The sequence below is a fragment of the Ranitomeya variabilis genome, chromosome 4 (genome assembly GCF_051348905.1).
Source record: "Ranitomeya variabilis isolate aRanVar5 chromosome 4, aRanVar5.hap1, whole genome shotgun sequence".
Lineage (NCBI taxonomy): Eukaryota > Metazoa > Chordata > Amphibia > Anura > Dendrobatidae > Ranitomeya > Ranitomeya variabilis.
Window position 1 is genome coordinate 743,155,933 of NC_135235.1, and position 19,268 is coordinate 743,175,200.

The 19,268-nt window shown below is 47.6% G+C and overlaps 1 protein-coding gene across 1 annotated transcript in view; it reads left to right on the top strand.

The window, feature by feature from the left end:
- LOC143768054 (uncharacterized) overlaps positions 1-19,268 on the top strand; it is a 54,054-nt gene that overhangs the window by 4,673 nt on the left and 30,113 nt on the right. Inside the window, exons 3-7 of the mRNA XM_077256720.1 lie at positions 7,510-7,644; positions 7,774-7,950; positions 8,035-8,158; positions 8,242-8,339; positions 8,538-8,628. Of these exons, the coding sequence (XP_077112835.1) occupies positions 7,567-7,644; positions 7,774-7,950; positions 8,035-8,158; positions 8,242-8,339; positions 8,538-8,628 (568 nt within the window). The 5' untranslated portion in view covers positions 7,510-7,566. The remainder of the gene's footprint in view (positions 1-7,509; positions 7,645-7,773; positions 7,951-8,034; positions 8,159-8,241; positions 8,340-8,537; positions 8,629-19,268) is intronic.

The window sequence follows — 19,268 nt, forward strand, 5'->3', positions numbered from 1 at the left end:
CGGTGCTGGAGGCTCCATTATTCTCTATGTGGAGTGCGGCTCTGCGGGTGGAGGTCGGTGCTGGAGGCCCCATTATTCTCTATGTGGAGTGCGGCTCTGCGGGTGGAGGTCGGTGCTGGAGGCTCCATTATTCTCTATGTGGAGTGCGGCTCTGCGGGTGGAGGTCGGTGCTGGAGGCTCCATTATTCTCTATGTGGAGTGCGGCTCTGTGGATGGAGGTCAGTGCTGGAGGCTCCATTATTCTCTATGTAGAGTGCGGCTCTGCGGGTGGAGGTCGGTGCTGGAGGCTCTATTATTCTCTATGTGGAGTGCGGCTCTGCGGGTGGAGGTCGGTGCTGGAGGCTCCATTATTCTCTATGTGGAGTGCAGCTCTGAGGGTGGAGGTCGGTGCTGGAGGCTCCATTATTCTCTATGTGGAGTGCAGCTCTGAGGGTGGAGGTCGGTGCTGGAGGCTCCATTATTCTCTATGTGGAGTGCGGCTCTGCGGGTGGAGGTCGGTGCTGGAGGCTCCATTATTCTCTATGTAGAGTGCGGCTCTGAGGGTGGAGGTCGGTGCTGGAGGCTCCATTATTCTCTATGTGGAGTCCGGCTCTGCGGGTGGAGGTCGGTGCTGGAGGCTCCATTATTCTCTATGTGGAGTGCGGCTCTGCGGGTGGAGGTTGGTGCTGGAGGCTCCATTCTCTATGTGGAGTGTGGCTCTGCGGGTGGAGGTCGGTGCTGGAGGCTCCATTATTCTCTATGTGGAGTGTGGCTCTGCGGGTGGAGGTCGGTGCTGGAGGCTCCATTATTCTCTATGTGGAGTGTGGCTCTGCGGGTGGAGGTCGGTGCTGGAGGCTCCATTATTCTCTACGTGCAGTGCGGCTCTGCGGGTGGAGGTTGGTGCTGGAGGCTCCATTATTCTCTATGTGGAGTGTGGCTCTGCGGGTGGAGGTCGGTGCTGGAGGCCCCATTATTCTCTATGTGGAGTGTGGCTCTGCGGGTGGAGGTCGGTGCTGGAGGCTCCATTATTCTCTATGTGGAGTGCGGCTCTGCGGGTGGAGGTCGGTGCTGGAGGCTCCATTATTCTCTATGTGGAGTGCGGCTCTGCGGGTGGAGGTCGGTGCTGGAGGCTCCATTATTCTCTGTGGAGTGCGGCTCTGTGGGTGGAGGTCGGTGCTGGAGGCTCCATTATTCCCTATGTGGAGTGCGGCTCTGCGGGTGGAGGTCGGTGCTGGAGGCCCCATTATTCTCTATGTGGAGTGCGGCTCTGCGGGTGGAGGTCGGTGCTGGAGGCTCCATTATTCTCTATGTGGAGTGCGGCTCTGCGGGTGGAGGTCTGTGCTGGAGGCCCCATTATTCTCTATGTGGAGTGCGGCTCTGCGGGTGGAGGTCGGTGCTGGAGGCTCCATTATTCTCTATGTGGAGTGCGGCTCTGCGGGTGGAGGTCGGTGCTGGAGGCTCCATTATTCTCTATGTGGAGTGCGGCTCTGCGGGTGGAGGTCGGTGCTGGAGGCTCCATTATTCTCTGTGGAGTGCGGCTCTGCGGGTGGAGGTCGGTGCTGGAGGCTCCATTATTCTCTATGTGGAGTGCGGCTCTGCGGGTGGAGGTCGGTGCTGGAGGCTCCATTATTCCCTATGTGGAGTGCGGCTCTGAGGGTGGAGGTCTGTACTGGAGGCTCCATTATTCTCTATGTGGAGTGTGGCTCTGCGGGTGGAGGTCGGTGCTGGAGGCTCCATTATTCTCTATGTGGAGTGTGGCTCTGCGGGTGGAGGTCGGTGCTGGAGGCTCCATTATTCTCTACGTGCAGTGCGGCTCTGCGGGTGGAGGTTGGTGCTGGAGGCTCCATTATTCTCTATGTGGAGTGTGGCTCTGCGGGTGGAGGTCGGTGCTGGAGGCCCCATTATTCTCTATGTGGAGTGCGGCTCTGCGGGTGGAAGTATGTGGTGATTCTTCATTATTGGGTGAGGGGGACATTAACCCCTTTAATACTGAGACTCTTTTGGGGTCTCTGTGTGGTGTGAACAGTGATGTTACAGCTGTTATAGCTGGTTCCCAAGTCCACATTAGATCCATTCAGACAACTGCAGGATGTGAGGACAGAAGCCCAAATAAGTTCTCACAAAATTATTTTTCTCCTTATTTAATAACCGGCCAAGTTAAATCAGACAGCTAGGGGCTGATATCAGGCTGGCAAGGTCCCTGGATATTGGCCCCTTCCCAGCCTAAAAATATCAGCTTTAACCCCCCCCTAGAATTGGTGCATTACATTGGATGCGCCAATTCGGCCACTTTGCCTGGCTCTTCTCGATTGCATTGGTGCGCTGGCAATCGGGGAAATATTTTGGGGGATTTATGTCAGCTGGCATCAATCCTAGGGGTTAGTGTTGGAGAGACATCTGTCAGACACCCCCATTACTAATCCAGTAAGCTGAAAGAAAAAACACTCAGAAAAATATTTCATTTTTAAAAAACAACTCCCCTACCCCCTAGTTCACCAAATTATTGAAAAAAAAATAAAATAAAAGCCATGCCAATTTTCAGGAGTCCACGAAATCCAACATAGTCCAAAAATATCAACCTGAAAAACCTGTAAAGAGAGAATTAAATGAATATACAGGTCCTTCTCAAAAAATTAGCATATAGTGTTAAATTTCATTATTTACCATAATGTAATGATTACAATTAAACTTTCATATATTATAGATTCATTATCCACCAACTGAAATTTGTCAGGTCTTTTATTGTTTTAATACTGATGATTTTGGCATACAACTCCTGATAACCCAAAAAACCTGTCTCAATAAATTCGCATATCAAGAAAAGGTTCTCTAAACGACCTATTACCCTAATCTTCTGAATCAACTAATTAACTCTAAACACATGCAAAAGATACCTGAGGCTTTTAAAAACTCCCTGCCTGGTTCATTACTCAAAACCCCCATCATGGGTAAGACTAGCGACCTGACAGATGTCAAGAAGGCCATCATTGACACCCTCAAGCAAGAGGGTAAGACCCAGAAAGAAATTTCTCAACAAATAGGCTGTTCCCAGAGTGCTGTATCAAGGCACCTCAATGGTAAGTCTGTTGGAAGGAAACAATGTGGCAGAAAACGCTGTACAACGAGAAGAGGTGACCGGACCCTGAGGAAGATTGTGGAGAAGGACCGATTCCAGACCTTGGGGAACCTGAGGAAGCAGTGGACTGAGTCTGGTGTGCAGGAAATGGGCTACAGGTGCCGCATTCCCCAGGTAAAGCCACTTTTGAACCATAAACAGCGGCAGAAGCGCCTGACCTGGGCTACAGAGAAGCAGCACTGGACTGTTGCTATGTGGTCCCAAGTACTTTTTTCTGATGAAAGCAAATTTTGCATGTCATTCGGAAATCAAGGTGCCAGAGTCTGGAGGAAGACTGGGGAGAAGGAAATGCCAAAATGCCTGAAGTCCAGTGTCAAGTACCCACAGTCAGTGATGGTGTGGGGTGCCATGTCAGCTGCTGGTGTTGGTCCACTGTGTTTCATCAAGGGCAGGGTCAATGCAGCTAGCTATCAGGAGATTTTGGAGCACTTCATGCTTCCATCGGCTGAAATGCTTTATGGAGATGAAGATTTCATTTTTCAGCACGACCTGGCACCTGCTCACAGTGCCAAAACCACTGGTAAATGGTTTACTGACCATGGTATTACTGTGCTCAATTGGCCTGCCAACTCTCCTAACCTGAACCCCATAGAGAATCTGTGGGATATTGTGAAGAGAAAGTTGAGAGACGCAAGACCCAACACTCTGGATGAGCTTAAGGCCGCTATTGAAGCATCCTGGGCCTCCATAACATCTCAGCAGTGTCACAGGCTGATTGCCTCCATGCCACGCCGCATTGAAGCAGTCATTTCTGCCAAAGGATTCCCGACCAAGTATTGAGTGCATAACTGAACATTATTATTTGATGGTTTTTTGTTTGTTATTAAAAAACACTTTTATTTGATTGGACGGGTGAAATATGCTAATTTATTGAGACAGGTTTTTTGGGTTATCAGGAGTTGTATGCCAAAATCATCAGTATTAAAACAATAAAAGACCTGACAAATTTCAGTTGGTGGATAATGAATCTATAATATATGAAAGTTTAATTGTAATCATTACATTATGGTAAATAATGAAATTTAACACTATATGCTAATTTTTTGAGAAGGACCTGTAGACAAGAGACAATCTTTCGTTCACCATCATAGTACAACCTATGGAGCCTTGTTCTGAGATCAAAGCATCATAGGTCACTATGGTTCTCACAGTACAGCCATTCCCCCAGACAGTATAATGTTCCAACAATACCGTTAGTCACTCCTCATGGACAACCCGCAAGGCTGGGTAATCAAAAGGTCCGAGGTCAAGAGAGTACGTCATAGACAGGTGATAAAAAAAAAATCGTCAGTTCAGTGTCCAGGGGTCGAAATACCAGTAAGATAGCGGATCTAGCAAAGGTTGAAAATATACAGATTCAGAGCACGGTCCCAGGTCAGGCATCAAGCACAGTGAAACAAGGCAAACATTTACCAGAGAGCATGAAGCTACAATTTGCACTATTCTGAGGCAGAGAGCTGGCTAAATACCAAGGAAATTATCTGAACCACCATCAGTACATGAATACATGAACAGACCCACCATCAGTACTTGACTACACCACCAGAACATCATCATTAAATTGATACATCACCAGAACCTCAATCAGTACTTGACTCTGTCACCAGATCCACCACAAGTATATGAATACATGACCAGAACCAAGAGTACTTGAATACAAGAACCAAGCTTAGTACAACAAATAATTGTAATATTAATTCAGCCCCATAAACCATTGTATAGCATGAATTTACAACCCTACAACTCCCAGTATTTCCTTAAAAATGGTAAGCAGATACATGGAGTTGTTATTAACAGCCATCATCACACTGTGGACCATACAATGATTATTTACATCCAGATATCTTATGGATTATGTCTTCTCTGGAGGTCGTCTTTCTTTCCATCTAGATGACATGATGACTTTTCACATCCACAGCTGGTCTCTGCAGACCTCCCATCTTCTCCAGTCTTTTGCAGTACATTCTGGTCAGTCCCAACAAACTTACCGTATATACTCGAGTATAAGCCGAGAATTTCAGCCCATTTTTTTAGGGTGAAATTGGCCCTCTCGGCTTATACTCGAGTCATACCCAGGGGTCGGCAGGGGAGATGGCGCAGCAGCTGTGTAATCATACTCACCTGCTCCTGGCGCAGTCCCTTGTTCACCGTCGCCGGCAGCTTCTTCCTGCAGTGAGCGGTCACATGGTTCCGCTCATTACAGTAATGAATATAGACCCCACTCCACTCCCATAGCAGTGGAGTCGCATATTCATTACTGTAATGAGAGGTACCATGTGACCGCTCAGTACAGGAAGAAGCTGTCAGCGCCGGAGAACCAGGGACTGCGCCAGGAGAAGGTGAGTTAAACGCAGTGCGCGATATTCACCTGCTCCCCGTTCCACCGCCGCCAGCCACCGCTGCGTCTTCTCCGTCCTGTGCACTGATGCTCAGGTCAGAGGGCGCGATGACTCGATTAGTGTGCGCGCATCCCTCTGCCTGAACAGTCAGTGCAGAGGACAGGGAAGATGCATCAGCGGGCGGTGGAACGGGGAGCAGGTGAATATAGAAAGTGCCGGGGACCTAAGCGACGAGAGGTGAGTATGTGATTTTTTTTTTTTTTTTTTTTTTATCGCAGCAACAGCATATGGGGAAAATGTGTACATGGAGCCTCTTATGGGGCATAATCAATGTTTGTGCAGCTTTATATGGGGCAAATATCTTTATGGAGCATCTTATGGGGCCATAGTCCGCATTTGTGCAGCATTAAATGGGGCAAATGTGTCTATGGAGCATCTTATGGGGCCATTGTTAACCTTTATGCAGGATTATATGGGGCATATTTTAATATGGAGCATCTTATGGGGCCCATCATAAACTTTATGGAGCATTATGTGGGGCTCCTGATTCAATATGGATATTCAAAAACACTTAACCTACTGATGTCTCAATTAATTTTACTTTTATTGGTATCTATTTGTATTTTTGACATTTACCAGTAGCTGCTGCATTTTCCACCCTAGGCTTACACTCGACTCATTAAGTTTTCCCAGTTTTTGTGGCAAAATTAGGGGTCTCAGCTTATACTCGGGTCGGCTTATACTCGAGTATATACGGTATGATTCCTACAGCCAATAAGTTGCTGATGCAGTGGCCAACATAGCCAGTGATTGAATCTCACGGTTTACAGTATCACCTCTATGCTGACGACACACAGATCTACATCTCTGGACCAGATATCACCACCCTACTAACCAGAATCCCTCATTGTCTATCCGCTATTTCATCCTTCTTCTCTAGATTTCTAAAACTTTACATGGACAAAACATAATTCATCGTCTTTCCCCCATCTCACGCGACCCCCCAACGAATCTATCCATTTCAGTAAACGACTGCCCACTCTCCCCAAGCTCGCTGTCTCTGGGTAATCCTTGACACTGATCTTTCTTTCAAACCACATATCCAAGCCCTTTCCACTTCCTGCCGCCTTCAACTCAAAAATATTTTGCGGATCCGTACATTCCTAAACCAAGAATCTGCAAAAACCCTAGTCCATGCCCTCGTCATCTCCTGCCTCGACTACTGTAACCTCCTGCTCTGTGGCGCAGCCCTCCAATCTATTCTAAACTCAGCTGCCCGACTAATCCACCTGTCCCCCCGCTATTCCCTGGCCTCTCCCCTCTGTCAATCCCTTCACTGGCTCCAAATTACCCAGAGACTCCAGTACAAAAGCCTAACCATGACGTACAAAGCCATCCACAACCTGTCTCCTCCATACATCTGTGACCTCGTCTCCCGGGACTTACCTACACGCAACCTCCGATCCTCACAAGATCTCCTTCTCTACTCACCTCATATCTCCTCTTCCCATAATTGCATACAAGATTTCTCTCGTGCATCCCCCTACTCTGGAACTCTCTACCACAACATATCAGACTTTCACCTACCATCGAAACCTTCAAAAAGTGCCTGAAGACCCACCTCTTCCGGCAAGCCTACAACCTGCAGTAACCACTGATCGACCAAACCACTGTATGACCATCTCTGCCCTCACCTACTGTATCCTCACCCATCCCTTGTAGATTGTGAGCCCTCGCGGGCAGGGTCCTCTCTCCTCCTGTACCAGCTGTCACTTGTATTGTTCAAGATTATTGTACTTGTTTTTATTATGTATACCCCTCCTCACATGTAAAGCGCCATGGAATAAATGGTGCTATGATAATAAATAATAATAATTATAATTGGTAGCATGGAGGAGATGTCTTAGTCAGCAATTCAACTTATGTTCCAGTCCATACAAGACTAGAGAATACAGTATCTAAACGTTCTGCCTCCTGATATGTTTCCCCTTGTTGTCATTCTTTATGATGTTACATTGGCTCACTTTTTTCTTATTCATTTCCCTACAATATCAGATCCTCTCAGTGGACATCTTGTATACTGAGACAATTTTTCTGAATTAATCATCAAGGATGAATATGGACAGGGACCAGATGGCCGAGAGAATATTACACCTCACCCTAGAGATCCTCTTCCGGCTTACTGGAGAGGTGAGAGATTCTGATGACGTCACATTACATCATTCCTATCTATGGGAATAACAGATGGACAGAACTGGAGAGGTGAGGACTCTGGAAATGTCTGTAGTGAGATTTATTAATGTGTCTCTCCATAACCAGGATTACACGGTAGTGAAGAAGACCTTTAGTGAGCGCTGTCAGGACCCTGTGTCTGAGGGATGGGGAAGACCCCTGAGCCCAATCACAGGGCCTCCACCTCACCTGATACCTGAGAACTTCAATGACCAGAAGATCTTAGAACTCACCTATAAGATGATTGAGCTGCTGACTGGAGAGGTGACACTGCTGGGAATGCTGGGACATTATACAGTAATGCTATGAAGGGATCGGGGGGGATGACGGTATCATTGTATGTGTCAGGTTCCTATAAGGTGTCAGGATATCGCCGTCTATTTCTCCATGGAGGAGTGGGAGTATTTAGAAGGACACAAAGATCTGTACAAGGACGTCATGATGGAGGTTCCCCAGCCCCTCACATCACCAGGTAATAGACAGGACTAAATACACACGGCCTATAATTATCTGTATGTAAAGAATGAATTCAGTCCCTGTATGTGTTTCCTCCAGATCTATCCAGTAAGAGGACAACACCAGAGAGATGTCCTCATCCTCTTCTTCCACAGGACTGTAAACAAGAAGATCCCAGTGTTCCTCAGGATCATCAGGTAGATGGAGAGAAGGTGACATGAGATCTCCCCTATGATGTGTAGATGGCTGTGAAGGTCTTGTGCTCAGTCTTGTTTTATCCACCAGTATTATATGTTTTATACTTGTGTAATGAGAACGGTGGAGATGGCAGGATTAGAGCTGATCATAGATGTGACTTCTCCATCTGTCGGTGACTTTTACAATATTTGTTTCAGGGTGAAGATCTGACCCATATTAATACTACAGAGACATGTGTGAGGGGTGATGAGTGGTGTAAAGAGGAGATTCCTACATATGACTACCCAGGTGAGTAGTGACCACTAAATACAGAGAAGTCACAGATTCTTCTCAGTCACCGGCTGTAGCTACTTTATCAGTCGTGCAGTTCTTTTAAATCACATAGTTTTTATTAAAGCATATGACACGCCAGTAACACAGTCTGACACAATTTCCAGACAGGTACAATGAATACAAAACTAATTAATACATTTTCATTTTACTAAACAACACCCTTACCCCCTAACCAACCCCCCCTCTCCCCTCCCTCCCCCAATCACTTGCCCTTTATCCAGTAAAACCATCTGACAACATCACCTCATGAAAAGTGAGACTAAGCTTTACAAAAGCACATTACGTGTAGAATTCCCTCCAGAAGCAACTAAACGACCCCCATTCTACTCTGCATTAACTCAGTACACAACACGCCTGGGTAATCCATCCATCCATCCGCCCCACACATTTTCACATTTTGTATTCTGACCTCTCTTGATGTAGATATTCCTTTCCATAAGGACAATAAAATTTATTTTGTTAATTCCTTTTTACCTGGTGGTTTTTCATCCAACCAAATAAGCTTCCTCGCAGCATACAACAATCTTGCAATAATCAACCTTCCACATTCATCCGTAGCAATATCATCCATACAGCCCAGAAGGCAAGTCAGCGGGTTACACACCACATCTACTCCTGTCACCTCCTGGATCAAATTAAGCACCTTCACCCAAAAGGGCTGGAGGCGAGCACACGACCACATCATATGTAGCAGATCGGCACCTTCCTTACCGCACCTTGGGCATTTTGAGTCACCTCTCAGTCCTGCCTTCCTCATCCATACCGGGGTCCTGTACACCCTATACACCAGGTATAACTCCGACACCCTCTTAGCCTCACTCAAGGAAGCCCTGGGGATGTACTGTAGTATGGACTCTCACTGGGACTCCGACAAGGAGCCCACGTCCGCCACCCATTTTTCCTTTATCCTTATCGGGTGCTTCAATATAAAGTTATCCAGCAGATCCCTGTACATTAAAGTAATAAACCCCCTCGTGCTCCTCCGAGGCCCAATAAGATTCCACAAGCTATGGGACTGCAGAATCACACGCGACCCCTTGTTTTGACAATTTAGGGCATGTCTCACCTGCAGATACTGAAAGAACGACTTCTGAGTTACTCATTCCTAAGTGTCTCGAATGTTTTAATAACCTCACCATCAAGCAACTGAGACACGAACCAAATGCCAATGCGCCTCCACTGACCAAACTCCCACAATCTCATGAGCTCTGCCAACCTAGGATCAAACCAAATTGGCGCATATCTCATAAATTCCGTTACTCCCCTCCATTGCTTAATTTTCTGCCAGACTTTCCCCATCATAACTATTGTAAACTATACAATCCAAGCTGAAAAAGGGGAGCAAATGCCAGTGGTAAAATTTCAATCACTTTATTGACAATAATTTTCAAAAAAAACATTTTTTTTTACAAGTTAAAAAATGAAGATACAAGTGCACAATACAGCTGCCCAACCGGGTAGCAACCCCTATATATTACATCAATGTCTCCACAACTTGCCAGCCATATGGCTCAGATACACAAATAGGGTTATTATTCATGTTACTATAGATGGCAACCAAATTACTCCAGAACAAGTATGTTCTATAAAGTAGGGTGGCCTATCCCAGCAGGGCCGGCGTCAGCACCCGACGCACCTGGGCAAGTGCCAGGGCCCTGGCGAGACAGGGGGGCCCACTCATGCTGTCTGGGATACAGCCGAGATGTCACCACAGGCCATGTATTCATAGGCCAGTGCACCGTCCTCCTGCACGGAGCTTCTGTGGGGAGGGAGAGCTAAGACCCAGGCGGCACCTACATACCTAAGCTGTGATGTGAGGTACCATAAGTCGTTTCAGCACCCTTTGTGTGTGCTGCTCCTGTGATGATGGCTCCTGTCAGCTCCTCCTGCTCTTGTCGGCAGTCCCAGCAGAGGAGAGGGCAGGCAGGTGTCTGCTGGGATAGTGCTGCTGGGAGCAGGAGGGCTGCATCTGATACTGTGGAACATCTCATTCCCTCCAGCATAAAGCAGTGTATGTGAGGTGTGTGTATAGTGTGTGGTATGTGTAGTGTGTGCTGTCTGTGAGCTATGTGTATGTGTTGTAAGAGTCATGTCGGTCTGGTAGTCGGGGGCAGGTATATCTCGCCCAGGTATTTGTCCTATGTGAATTAGGCCGCTCGGTATCTTCAGGATACCGAGGGGTTAATAAGTGCAGGAATAAAGGCTGACCAGCTGGAGGTTTCAGGTGTCAGCCTGGGGCACACAGAATGCCTGTCTGTGTGAGACAAACGTGAGTGAGAGCTGTGCTCATGATCTATGTAATGTTAGCTGGGAGGGAGAAGCCCCCCCAGTTGTTAGATAGCAACGTATTTGTTTAGTTAGCGCCGGACAGGCTAGGATTTATTTTTATGTTTTGTTTTCTGTATTTGCTTTCACTTTAATAAACCTGACCTGAGGTCAGTCAACTTGGAAACCTGCTGTCGCCTCAGAGTTCAATGCACAAACCACGTGACCTTTGACCCCAGCAAAGGCGATCCCGGAGTGTTTTGTCACATTGTGGTGGAGAACGCGGGCAACGCGTGGCACAGGCGACAGTATGGAAGACGTGGTGAAAGCCCTAGTACAGTCCACTGCCATACAGCAGCAGGCCACTGCGGCACAGCAGGAAGCTAATCGCTTGATGGCCGCACAGCTGAAGGAGTTACTGGACATGACGGCTGCAGACCGCCAGCTTCTCCAACAGGTGGCGCAACGCTTGGTGAGCATGCCTGAGGTTGACCCGGAAGCAGAGTCCAGGAGGATCCATGTGAGTCGATACTGGCAAAAGCTGACCGCAGAAGATGACGTCGAGGCGTACCTGACAACGTTTGAGCGGACAGCGTTGAGAGAGAAGTGGCCGAAGGAACGATGGGCCAATCTAATTGCTCCGTTTCTCTCCGGTGAGGCCCAAAAAGCTTACCATGACTTGGACCCGGAAGTCGCTCAGGACTTTGAGAGGCTGAAAGCTGAGGTCCTGGCCCGGCAGGGTGTGACGACGGCTGTCCGTGCACAGAGGGTACATCAGTGGACCTATCAGCAAGATAAACCGCCGCGATCGCAGATGTTCGACCTGATCTACTTGATAAAGAAATGGCTGCAACCCGAGGTACTGACAACTCCGGAGATAATCCAGCGGGTCGTTCTGGACAAGTACCTGAGAGTACTACCACCGGCGCTGAAAAAGTGGGTGAGCCAAGGAAATCCCGCGACAGCGGATCAACTGGTGGACTTGGTGGAGCGTTATTCCGTGGCGGAAGGACTTCCTGATGATACCGCTACTACCCGAACTGTTCCTCCTCCTTGTGAAACCGGTAAGACTGTTCCAGGGACTGCGGGGGAAGGAAAATTGCCAAAAACTGTGGGGGAGGAACACGGGACTGCTCGCACCCCGAGACCAAGGGTGTCGGACTCTGGTTTCAATAGGGGGCTTGTTAGGTGTTTCCGTTGCCATGAGAAGGGCCATGTTTCTGCGAACTGTCCTGTTACCACTGAACCCATGCAGTGCGACGTTACGAACTCTAAGAAACGCATGTCTTTGGTTACACGGCTAGTAAGTGTGAATGCGGGTCAAAATGATACAGTAAAACATCTGTGTGAATTGTCTGTAGATGGGAAAAATGTTGTGGCATTACTAGACTCTGGAAGTGTGGTGACTCTAGTGAAAGCTAGTCTGATAGCACGTCCAACTAGTCCGTCTGACAAGTTTTCTGTAACGTGTGTGCATGGTGACACCTGCTCATATCCTACAGCGGTCATATGTATCTCCACTCCCTATGGGTCTGTGCAACACAAAGTGGGACTCGTTCCCGCATTGTTACGGGATATAATCTTGGGCAGGGATTTTCCTCTTTTCTGGCAGTTGTGGGAGAATCAGTTGCTCCTTCACGGTAGCTGTGACCGTGAATCTTCTCCCATGCTACCTGGAGGTCCCGAGCTCCTGGAGGAGACCCCACAGGAAGATGCTGCTGGGGAGATTAGTGAATCTAACCTTCAGTACCCCTTCTCAGTTATGGCGGGGGAAACTGAGGAAACTCAGCGAGAGGCGGAGGCAGACAGCCATCCCGCACCCTGCCTACCAGATTTGGGAGTCCAGTTGGATGACTTCCACAGCGAACAAATGAAAGATCCTACCCTGACTCAGGCTAGGAAAAATATAAAAATGATAGATAGTGTACCCGTAGAACCTGACACTAGGCTAGCGTACCCGTACATGGTTCTTGAAAATGAATTACTCTACCAGGTAGAAAAAAAAGAGGAAGACACTGTGCAGCAGTTAGTGGTACCCAAACCTTATCGGCGGAAGGTACTGGACCTGGCCCACGGACATATAATGGGGGGACATCTGGGGGTACAAAAAACCACAGAAAGAATATTGCATTGTTTTGTGTGGCCTGGAATACACAATGATGTGCGTAACTATTGTGAGTCCTGTCCAGAGTGCCAAATCTCGGCACCTAAACCTCGGTACTGTAGCCCTTTGGTACCCCTCCCTATCATTGGGGTTCCTTTTGAGAGAATTGGGATGGATTTGGTTGGGCCCCTTCCCCGGTCCGCACGTGGGCACCAACATATCCTCGTCATCATGGACTATGCCACTCGCTACCCGGAAGCCATCCCTTTGCGTAACACTGCTACCAAAACGATCGCCAAAGAATTGGTGCAAGTGTTTAGTCGGGTAGGAATTCCAAAACAGATACTCACCGACCAGGGGACTCTCTTTATGTCGAGGGTAATGAAGGAGCTCTGCAGACTCTTACAAATAGATCCGTTGCGTACATCTGTCTATCACCCTCAAACAGATGGGTTGGTTGAGCGGTTCAATAAAACCTTAAAACAGATGCTCCGGAAGGTGATAGACAAAGATGGGAAGAACTGGGATTACTTGTTACCCTATTTGCTGTTTGCCATTAGGGAAGTTCCCCAGTCTTCCACAGGGTTCTCGCCTTTCGAGCTATTATACGCCCGTCGTCCCCGTGGACTGTTGGACGTCGCAAAAGAAACCTGGGAAGGTCAAGTCACTCCCTTTAAAACGGTGATAGACCATGTAACGCAAATGCAGGACCGTATTGCTGCTGTCATGCCCATTGTTAGGGAACATATGTTACAGGCCCAGGGAGCCCAGAGGCTAAGTTATGATAGAGGCGCCAAGGTCCGTACGTTTGCACCCGGGGATAGGGTGTTGATCCTAATCCCTACGGTGGATAGTAAATTTCTGGCGAAATGGCAGGGCCCCTTTGAGGTCATGGAACGAGTTGGAGAAGTGAACTATAAAGTGCACCAGCCTGGTAAGAGAAAACCAGAACAGATTTATCATGTGAATCTGATAAAACCCTGGAAAGACCGCGCTGCCCTAACAGCGGTTCTGCCCCGTCCGGCTTGCTCACCTACCGTACCGGAGGTGCAGATTGCCGAGACTCTCTCTGAACGACAAAAATCTGAGGTTAAGCAGTTTTTGTTACAGAACCAACAGTTTTTCTCGGGAAAAACCTGGCCAGACTAGGCTAGTGAAACATGAGATTGTCACAGAGCCTGGTGTCACAGTTCATGTGAAGCCGTACCGGATTCCGGAGGCACGCCGTGAAGCCGTCTCCCGGGAGGTGAGGGCAATGTTGGACTTAGGAGTCATTGAAGAGTCGCACAGTGCCTGGTCCAGTCCAATCGTGTTGATACCTAAGCCGGATGGCTCTATACGGTTTTGCAATGACTTTAGGAAACTGAATGCGGTTTCTAAATTTGATGCCTACCCTATGCCCCGGGTCGATGAGTTGATCGATCGGCTGGGTAAAGCCCGATACATTACGACCCTGGATCTAACAAAGGGGTACTGGCAGATCCCTCTGGCCGAGGCGGCCAGAGAGAAGACAGCATTTGCTACACCGGAAAGGCTGTTCCAGTATATCTACATGCCGTTTGGACTTCACGGAGCCCCAGCAACGTTCCAGAGATTGATGGATCGAGTCTTGAGGCCCCACAGGCAGTACGCTTCTGCCTACCTAGACGACATCATAATTTACAGCGTGGACTGGGAAGCTTACCTCCGGAAGGTACAGGCGGTGATTGATGACCTGAGAGACGCAGGCTTAACGGCAAACCCCAAGAAATGTCACATCGGCCTTAAAGAAGCCCGATACTTGGGCTACGTGATTGGCAGAGGAGTGGTTAAACCCCAGATCGACAAAATACAGGCAATTCAGGGCTGGCCGCAACCAGTGAACAAGAAACAAGTTCAAGCTTTCCTGGGCATTGCCGGCTATTATCGCCGGTTCATACCCAACTTTGCGGCCATGGCTACCCCCTTGACGGATCTTACCAAAGGGAGGGATTCCGTCATGGTAAGATGGACCTCAGCGGCTGAAGAGGCCTTCCACAGTCTGAAACGGGCTTTGTGCTCTCAGCCCGTACTAGTGACTCCTGATTTCAGCAGCGAGTTTGTGGTGCAAACTGATGCTTCTGATACTGGTGTCGGAGCTGTACTTTCCCAGGTAAGGGACGGAGTCGAACACCCGGTCCTCTACCTCAGTCGGAAACTGAATGTACATGAGCAGAGGTATGCCATGATTGAAAAAGAGTGCCTAGCCATCAAATGGGCTCTCGACTCCCTCAAATATTACCTGGCAGGTAGGAAGTTTAGGCTGGTCACGGACCATGCCCCTCTCAAGTGGATGCATCTCCACAAGGACCGTAATAGTCGGGTAACCCGGTGGTTCCTTGCCCTGCAGGCTTACTCTTTCACGGTGGAGCACCGCCCCGGGGTGCAGATGGGGAACGCTGATGCCCTGTCCCGAGTACACTGTTTCGAGAGTATTCTTGCTCGACCTGAGTGGTCTGAGCAGGGGGGGAGGATATGTAAGAGTCATGTCGGTCTGGTAGTTGGGGGCAGGTATATCTCGCCCAGGTATTTGTCCTATGTGAATTAGGCCGCTCAGTATCTTCAGGATACCGAGGGGTTAATAAGTGCAGGAATAAAGGCTGACCAGCTGGAGGTTTCAGGTGTCAGCCTGGGGCACACAGAATGCCTGTCTGTGTGAGACAAACGTGAGTGAGAGCTGTGCTCATGATCTATGTAATGTTAGCTGGGTGGGAGAAGCCCCCCCAGTTGTTAGATAGCAACGTATTTGTTTAGTTAGCGCCGGACAGGCTAGGATTTATTTTTATGTTTTGTTTTCTGTATTTGCTTTCACTTTAATAAACCTGACCTGAGGTCAGTCAACTTGGAAACCTGCTGTCGCCTCAGAGTTCAATGCACAAACCACGTGACCTTTGACCCCAGCAAAGGCGATCCCGGAGTGTTTTGTCACATTGTTTATATGAATCACATGTATCAAATGAGCATTTGTTGTGCAGCATGTGTCTGCCATGTATGTATGTGTGTGTGCCATGTATGTATGTGTCGTGTGTGCCATGTATGTATGTGTGCCATGTATGTATGTGTGTGTGCCATGTGCATGTGTGTTCCATATACGTATGTTCCATGTACTGTATGTATGTGTGTGCCATGTACATGTACTGTATGTATGTACCATGAATATGTGTGTACCATGTACGTGTGTGAGATATGTACATGTACTGTATGTATGTGTGTGCCATGTACGTGTGTGTGTCATGTACGTGTGTGTGTCATGTACATGTACTGTATGTATACATTTTTGCACATGTCACTTATTTGGGTCAGTCATCAGCACTACAAATCGACAGTGAATTCAAAACAATGGGACAACGAATACTGATGTGTTGTGATGCTGCAGCCTGCAACCCATTTTGCCCTTTTACAAATGTTCTACGTTAATACTTTCTAATGTTTACTTTAAGACTGTGTGCACACATTCAGGATTTTTTGCTTTTTTCCCCGCGTTTTTCTCTATAAAAACGCAAAAAAAGGCTTACATTAAGCATCCTATTATTAGAATGCAATCTGCAATTTTTGTGCACATGCTGTGGTTTTTTTCCGCGGCGGAATCGCATTCTGGAAAAAAACGCAGCATGTTCATACTTTGTGCGGAATCGCAGGGATTCCGCACACCTAGGAAAGCATTGATCTGCTTACTTTCCGCATGTGGCTATGCCCACCGTGCGGGAAGTAAGCGGATCATGTGCGGTTGGTACCCAGGATGGAGGAGAGGAGACTTTCCTCCAGGCCCTGGGAACCATATAATTGTTAGAAAAAAAAAGAATTAAAATAAAAAATCATGATATTCTCACCTTCCGGCGTCCCGACAGCCTTCCCGCTCCTCGCGATGCTTCCATTCCCAATAATGCATTGCGAAAATGACCTGTGATGACGTCGGTCTCGCGAGACTGCTACTTCATCTGGGGTCATTGCCGCAATGCATTATTGGGACCGGAGCATCGCGAGGAGCGGGAAAACTGCCGGGGATAGGCAGCATAAGCAGCATCAATAGTAAAAAGTTGGTCACACTTGTCAAACAATGTTTGACAAGTGTGACCAACCTGTCAATCAGTTTACCAAGCGATGCTACAGATCGCTTGGAAAACGCAAGCATTCCGCAAGCTAATTACGCTTGTAAAACGCTAGTGTTTAGCGGGAAAACGCATGCGATATACCCGCAGCAGGAGTTACGGAATTGCCGTGGAAATTTCCGCAGCAATTCTGCAACATGTGCACATAGCCTAAAAAGTTTTCCACAAAAATTGGCATATAAGGGGTTGACTTATATAAAGCCCCTCTGCTGTATGGTATTGTAGAATTTACAATAGCTATCACTCATGTAAGAAGTGAATTCTGGCATTGGACTATACCTGTATTTCTCTGCTGTATCTGTGATTCATGAATCGTGGTATGTGTTAAAGGGGGGGCCCAGTGAGACTCTTTCGCCCGGGGCCCTCAAAAACCTGGAGCCGACCCTGTATCCCAGCCTACATCCTTTCTTTTAAATGTGTTCCCGGAAGGTCACTTAAATATATTACCCTGATATCATAGCTAATAAAGAGACTAGCGCTTTTATGCAATCGTTATAAGGCACAGAAATGGCTATATAAATACATATATCTCCTCAATAAAAAATGCCACTATATCGCTAATTGCTGTCATATAAGGTATAAATATTTGGAGTATGTGACTCAAATATAATCTATCAAATAAATTGCATAGGGCTTGTTCAAAATCTAATACAAAACATATATTGCACATGTGCTCAAATAAGTAAGGTAAACACCTCCAGTATGGCAATAATAGCAGTAGTCACACATAAGAGCAGGAGATCAATTTAAATTAACATAAATGAAAGGGGTCTACGACCTGGTTAAGCAGCGTAGGTCCCCGACGCGCGTTTAGCTATTTCCTGGGGCGGTTTCCATGTATGTGGGTGTACTTGGCATGCTTTTATATTCCCACAAATCAGTGGTGGCAGCGGTTGGAATGTGGCACTTCCGCAGACAGACCGGGCATGACGTCAACCCCCAGTCAGCGTCACGTGCCGCTGGCCCACACACCTCCACCCGACGCGTCAGGATGAGGGGGCAAAGCCAGCCGCCGTGTAGATGCATCTCGAGGGAGACACATACCCGGAAGTCTGCAGAAGCGCTCACCGCTGTGAAGATGCTGAAGCTGAATGTTATTGTCCTGCGTTATGCCGGTCATCACTGTAAACCAGGGATAACTGCGAAAATGACTATTTGAATAAATACTAATAAATAAATAAGTGTATATGTGTCATTCTATCCTCCCATATTATCTTTACACGATGTATTCTCCGGAATGTATTTATTAGCTATGATGTCAGGGTAATATTTTTAAGTGACCTTCCCGGAACACATTTAAAAGAAAGCATGTAGGCTGGGATAGGCCACCCTACTTTATAGAACATACTTGTTCCGGAGTAATTTGGTTACCATATACACTCACTGGCCACTTTATTAGGTACACCTGTCCAACTTCTTGTTAACACTTAATTTCTAATCAGCCAATCACATGGCGGCAACTCAGTGCATTTAGGCATGTAGACATGGTCAAGACAATCTCCTGCAGTTCAAACCGAGCATCAGTATGGGGAAGAAAGGTGATTTGAGTGCCTTTGAACGTGGCATGGTTGTTGGTGCCAGAAGGGCTGGTCTGAGTATTTCAGAAACTGCTGATCTACTGGGATTTTCACGCACAACCATCTCTAGGGTTTACAGAGAATGGTCCGAAAAAGAAAAAAAATCCAGTGAGCGGCAGTTCTGTGGGCGGAAATGCCTTGTTGATGCCAGAGGTCAGAGGAGAATGGGCAGACTGGTTCGAGCTGATAGAAAGGCAACAGTGACTCAAATCGCCACCCGTTACAACCAAGGTAGGCCTAAGAGCATCTCTGAACGCACAGTGCGTCGAACTTTGAGGCAGATGGGCTACAGCAGCAAAAGACCACACCGGGTACCACTCCTTTCAGCTAAGAACAGGAAACTGAGGCTACAATTTGTACAAGCTCATCGAAATTGGACAGTAGAAGATTGGAAAAACGTTGCTTGGTCTGATGAGTCTCGATTTCTGCTGCGACATTCGGATGGTAGGGTCAGAATTTGGCGTAAACAACATGAAAGCATGGATCCATCCTGCCTTGTATGGAGCATCTTTGGGATGTGCA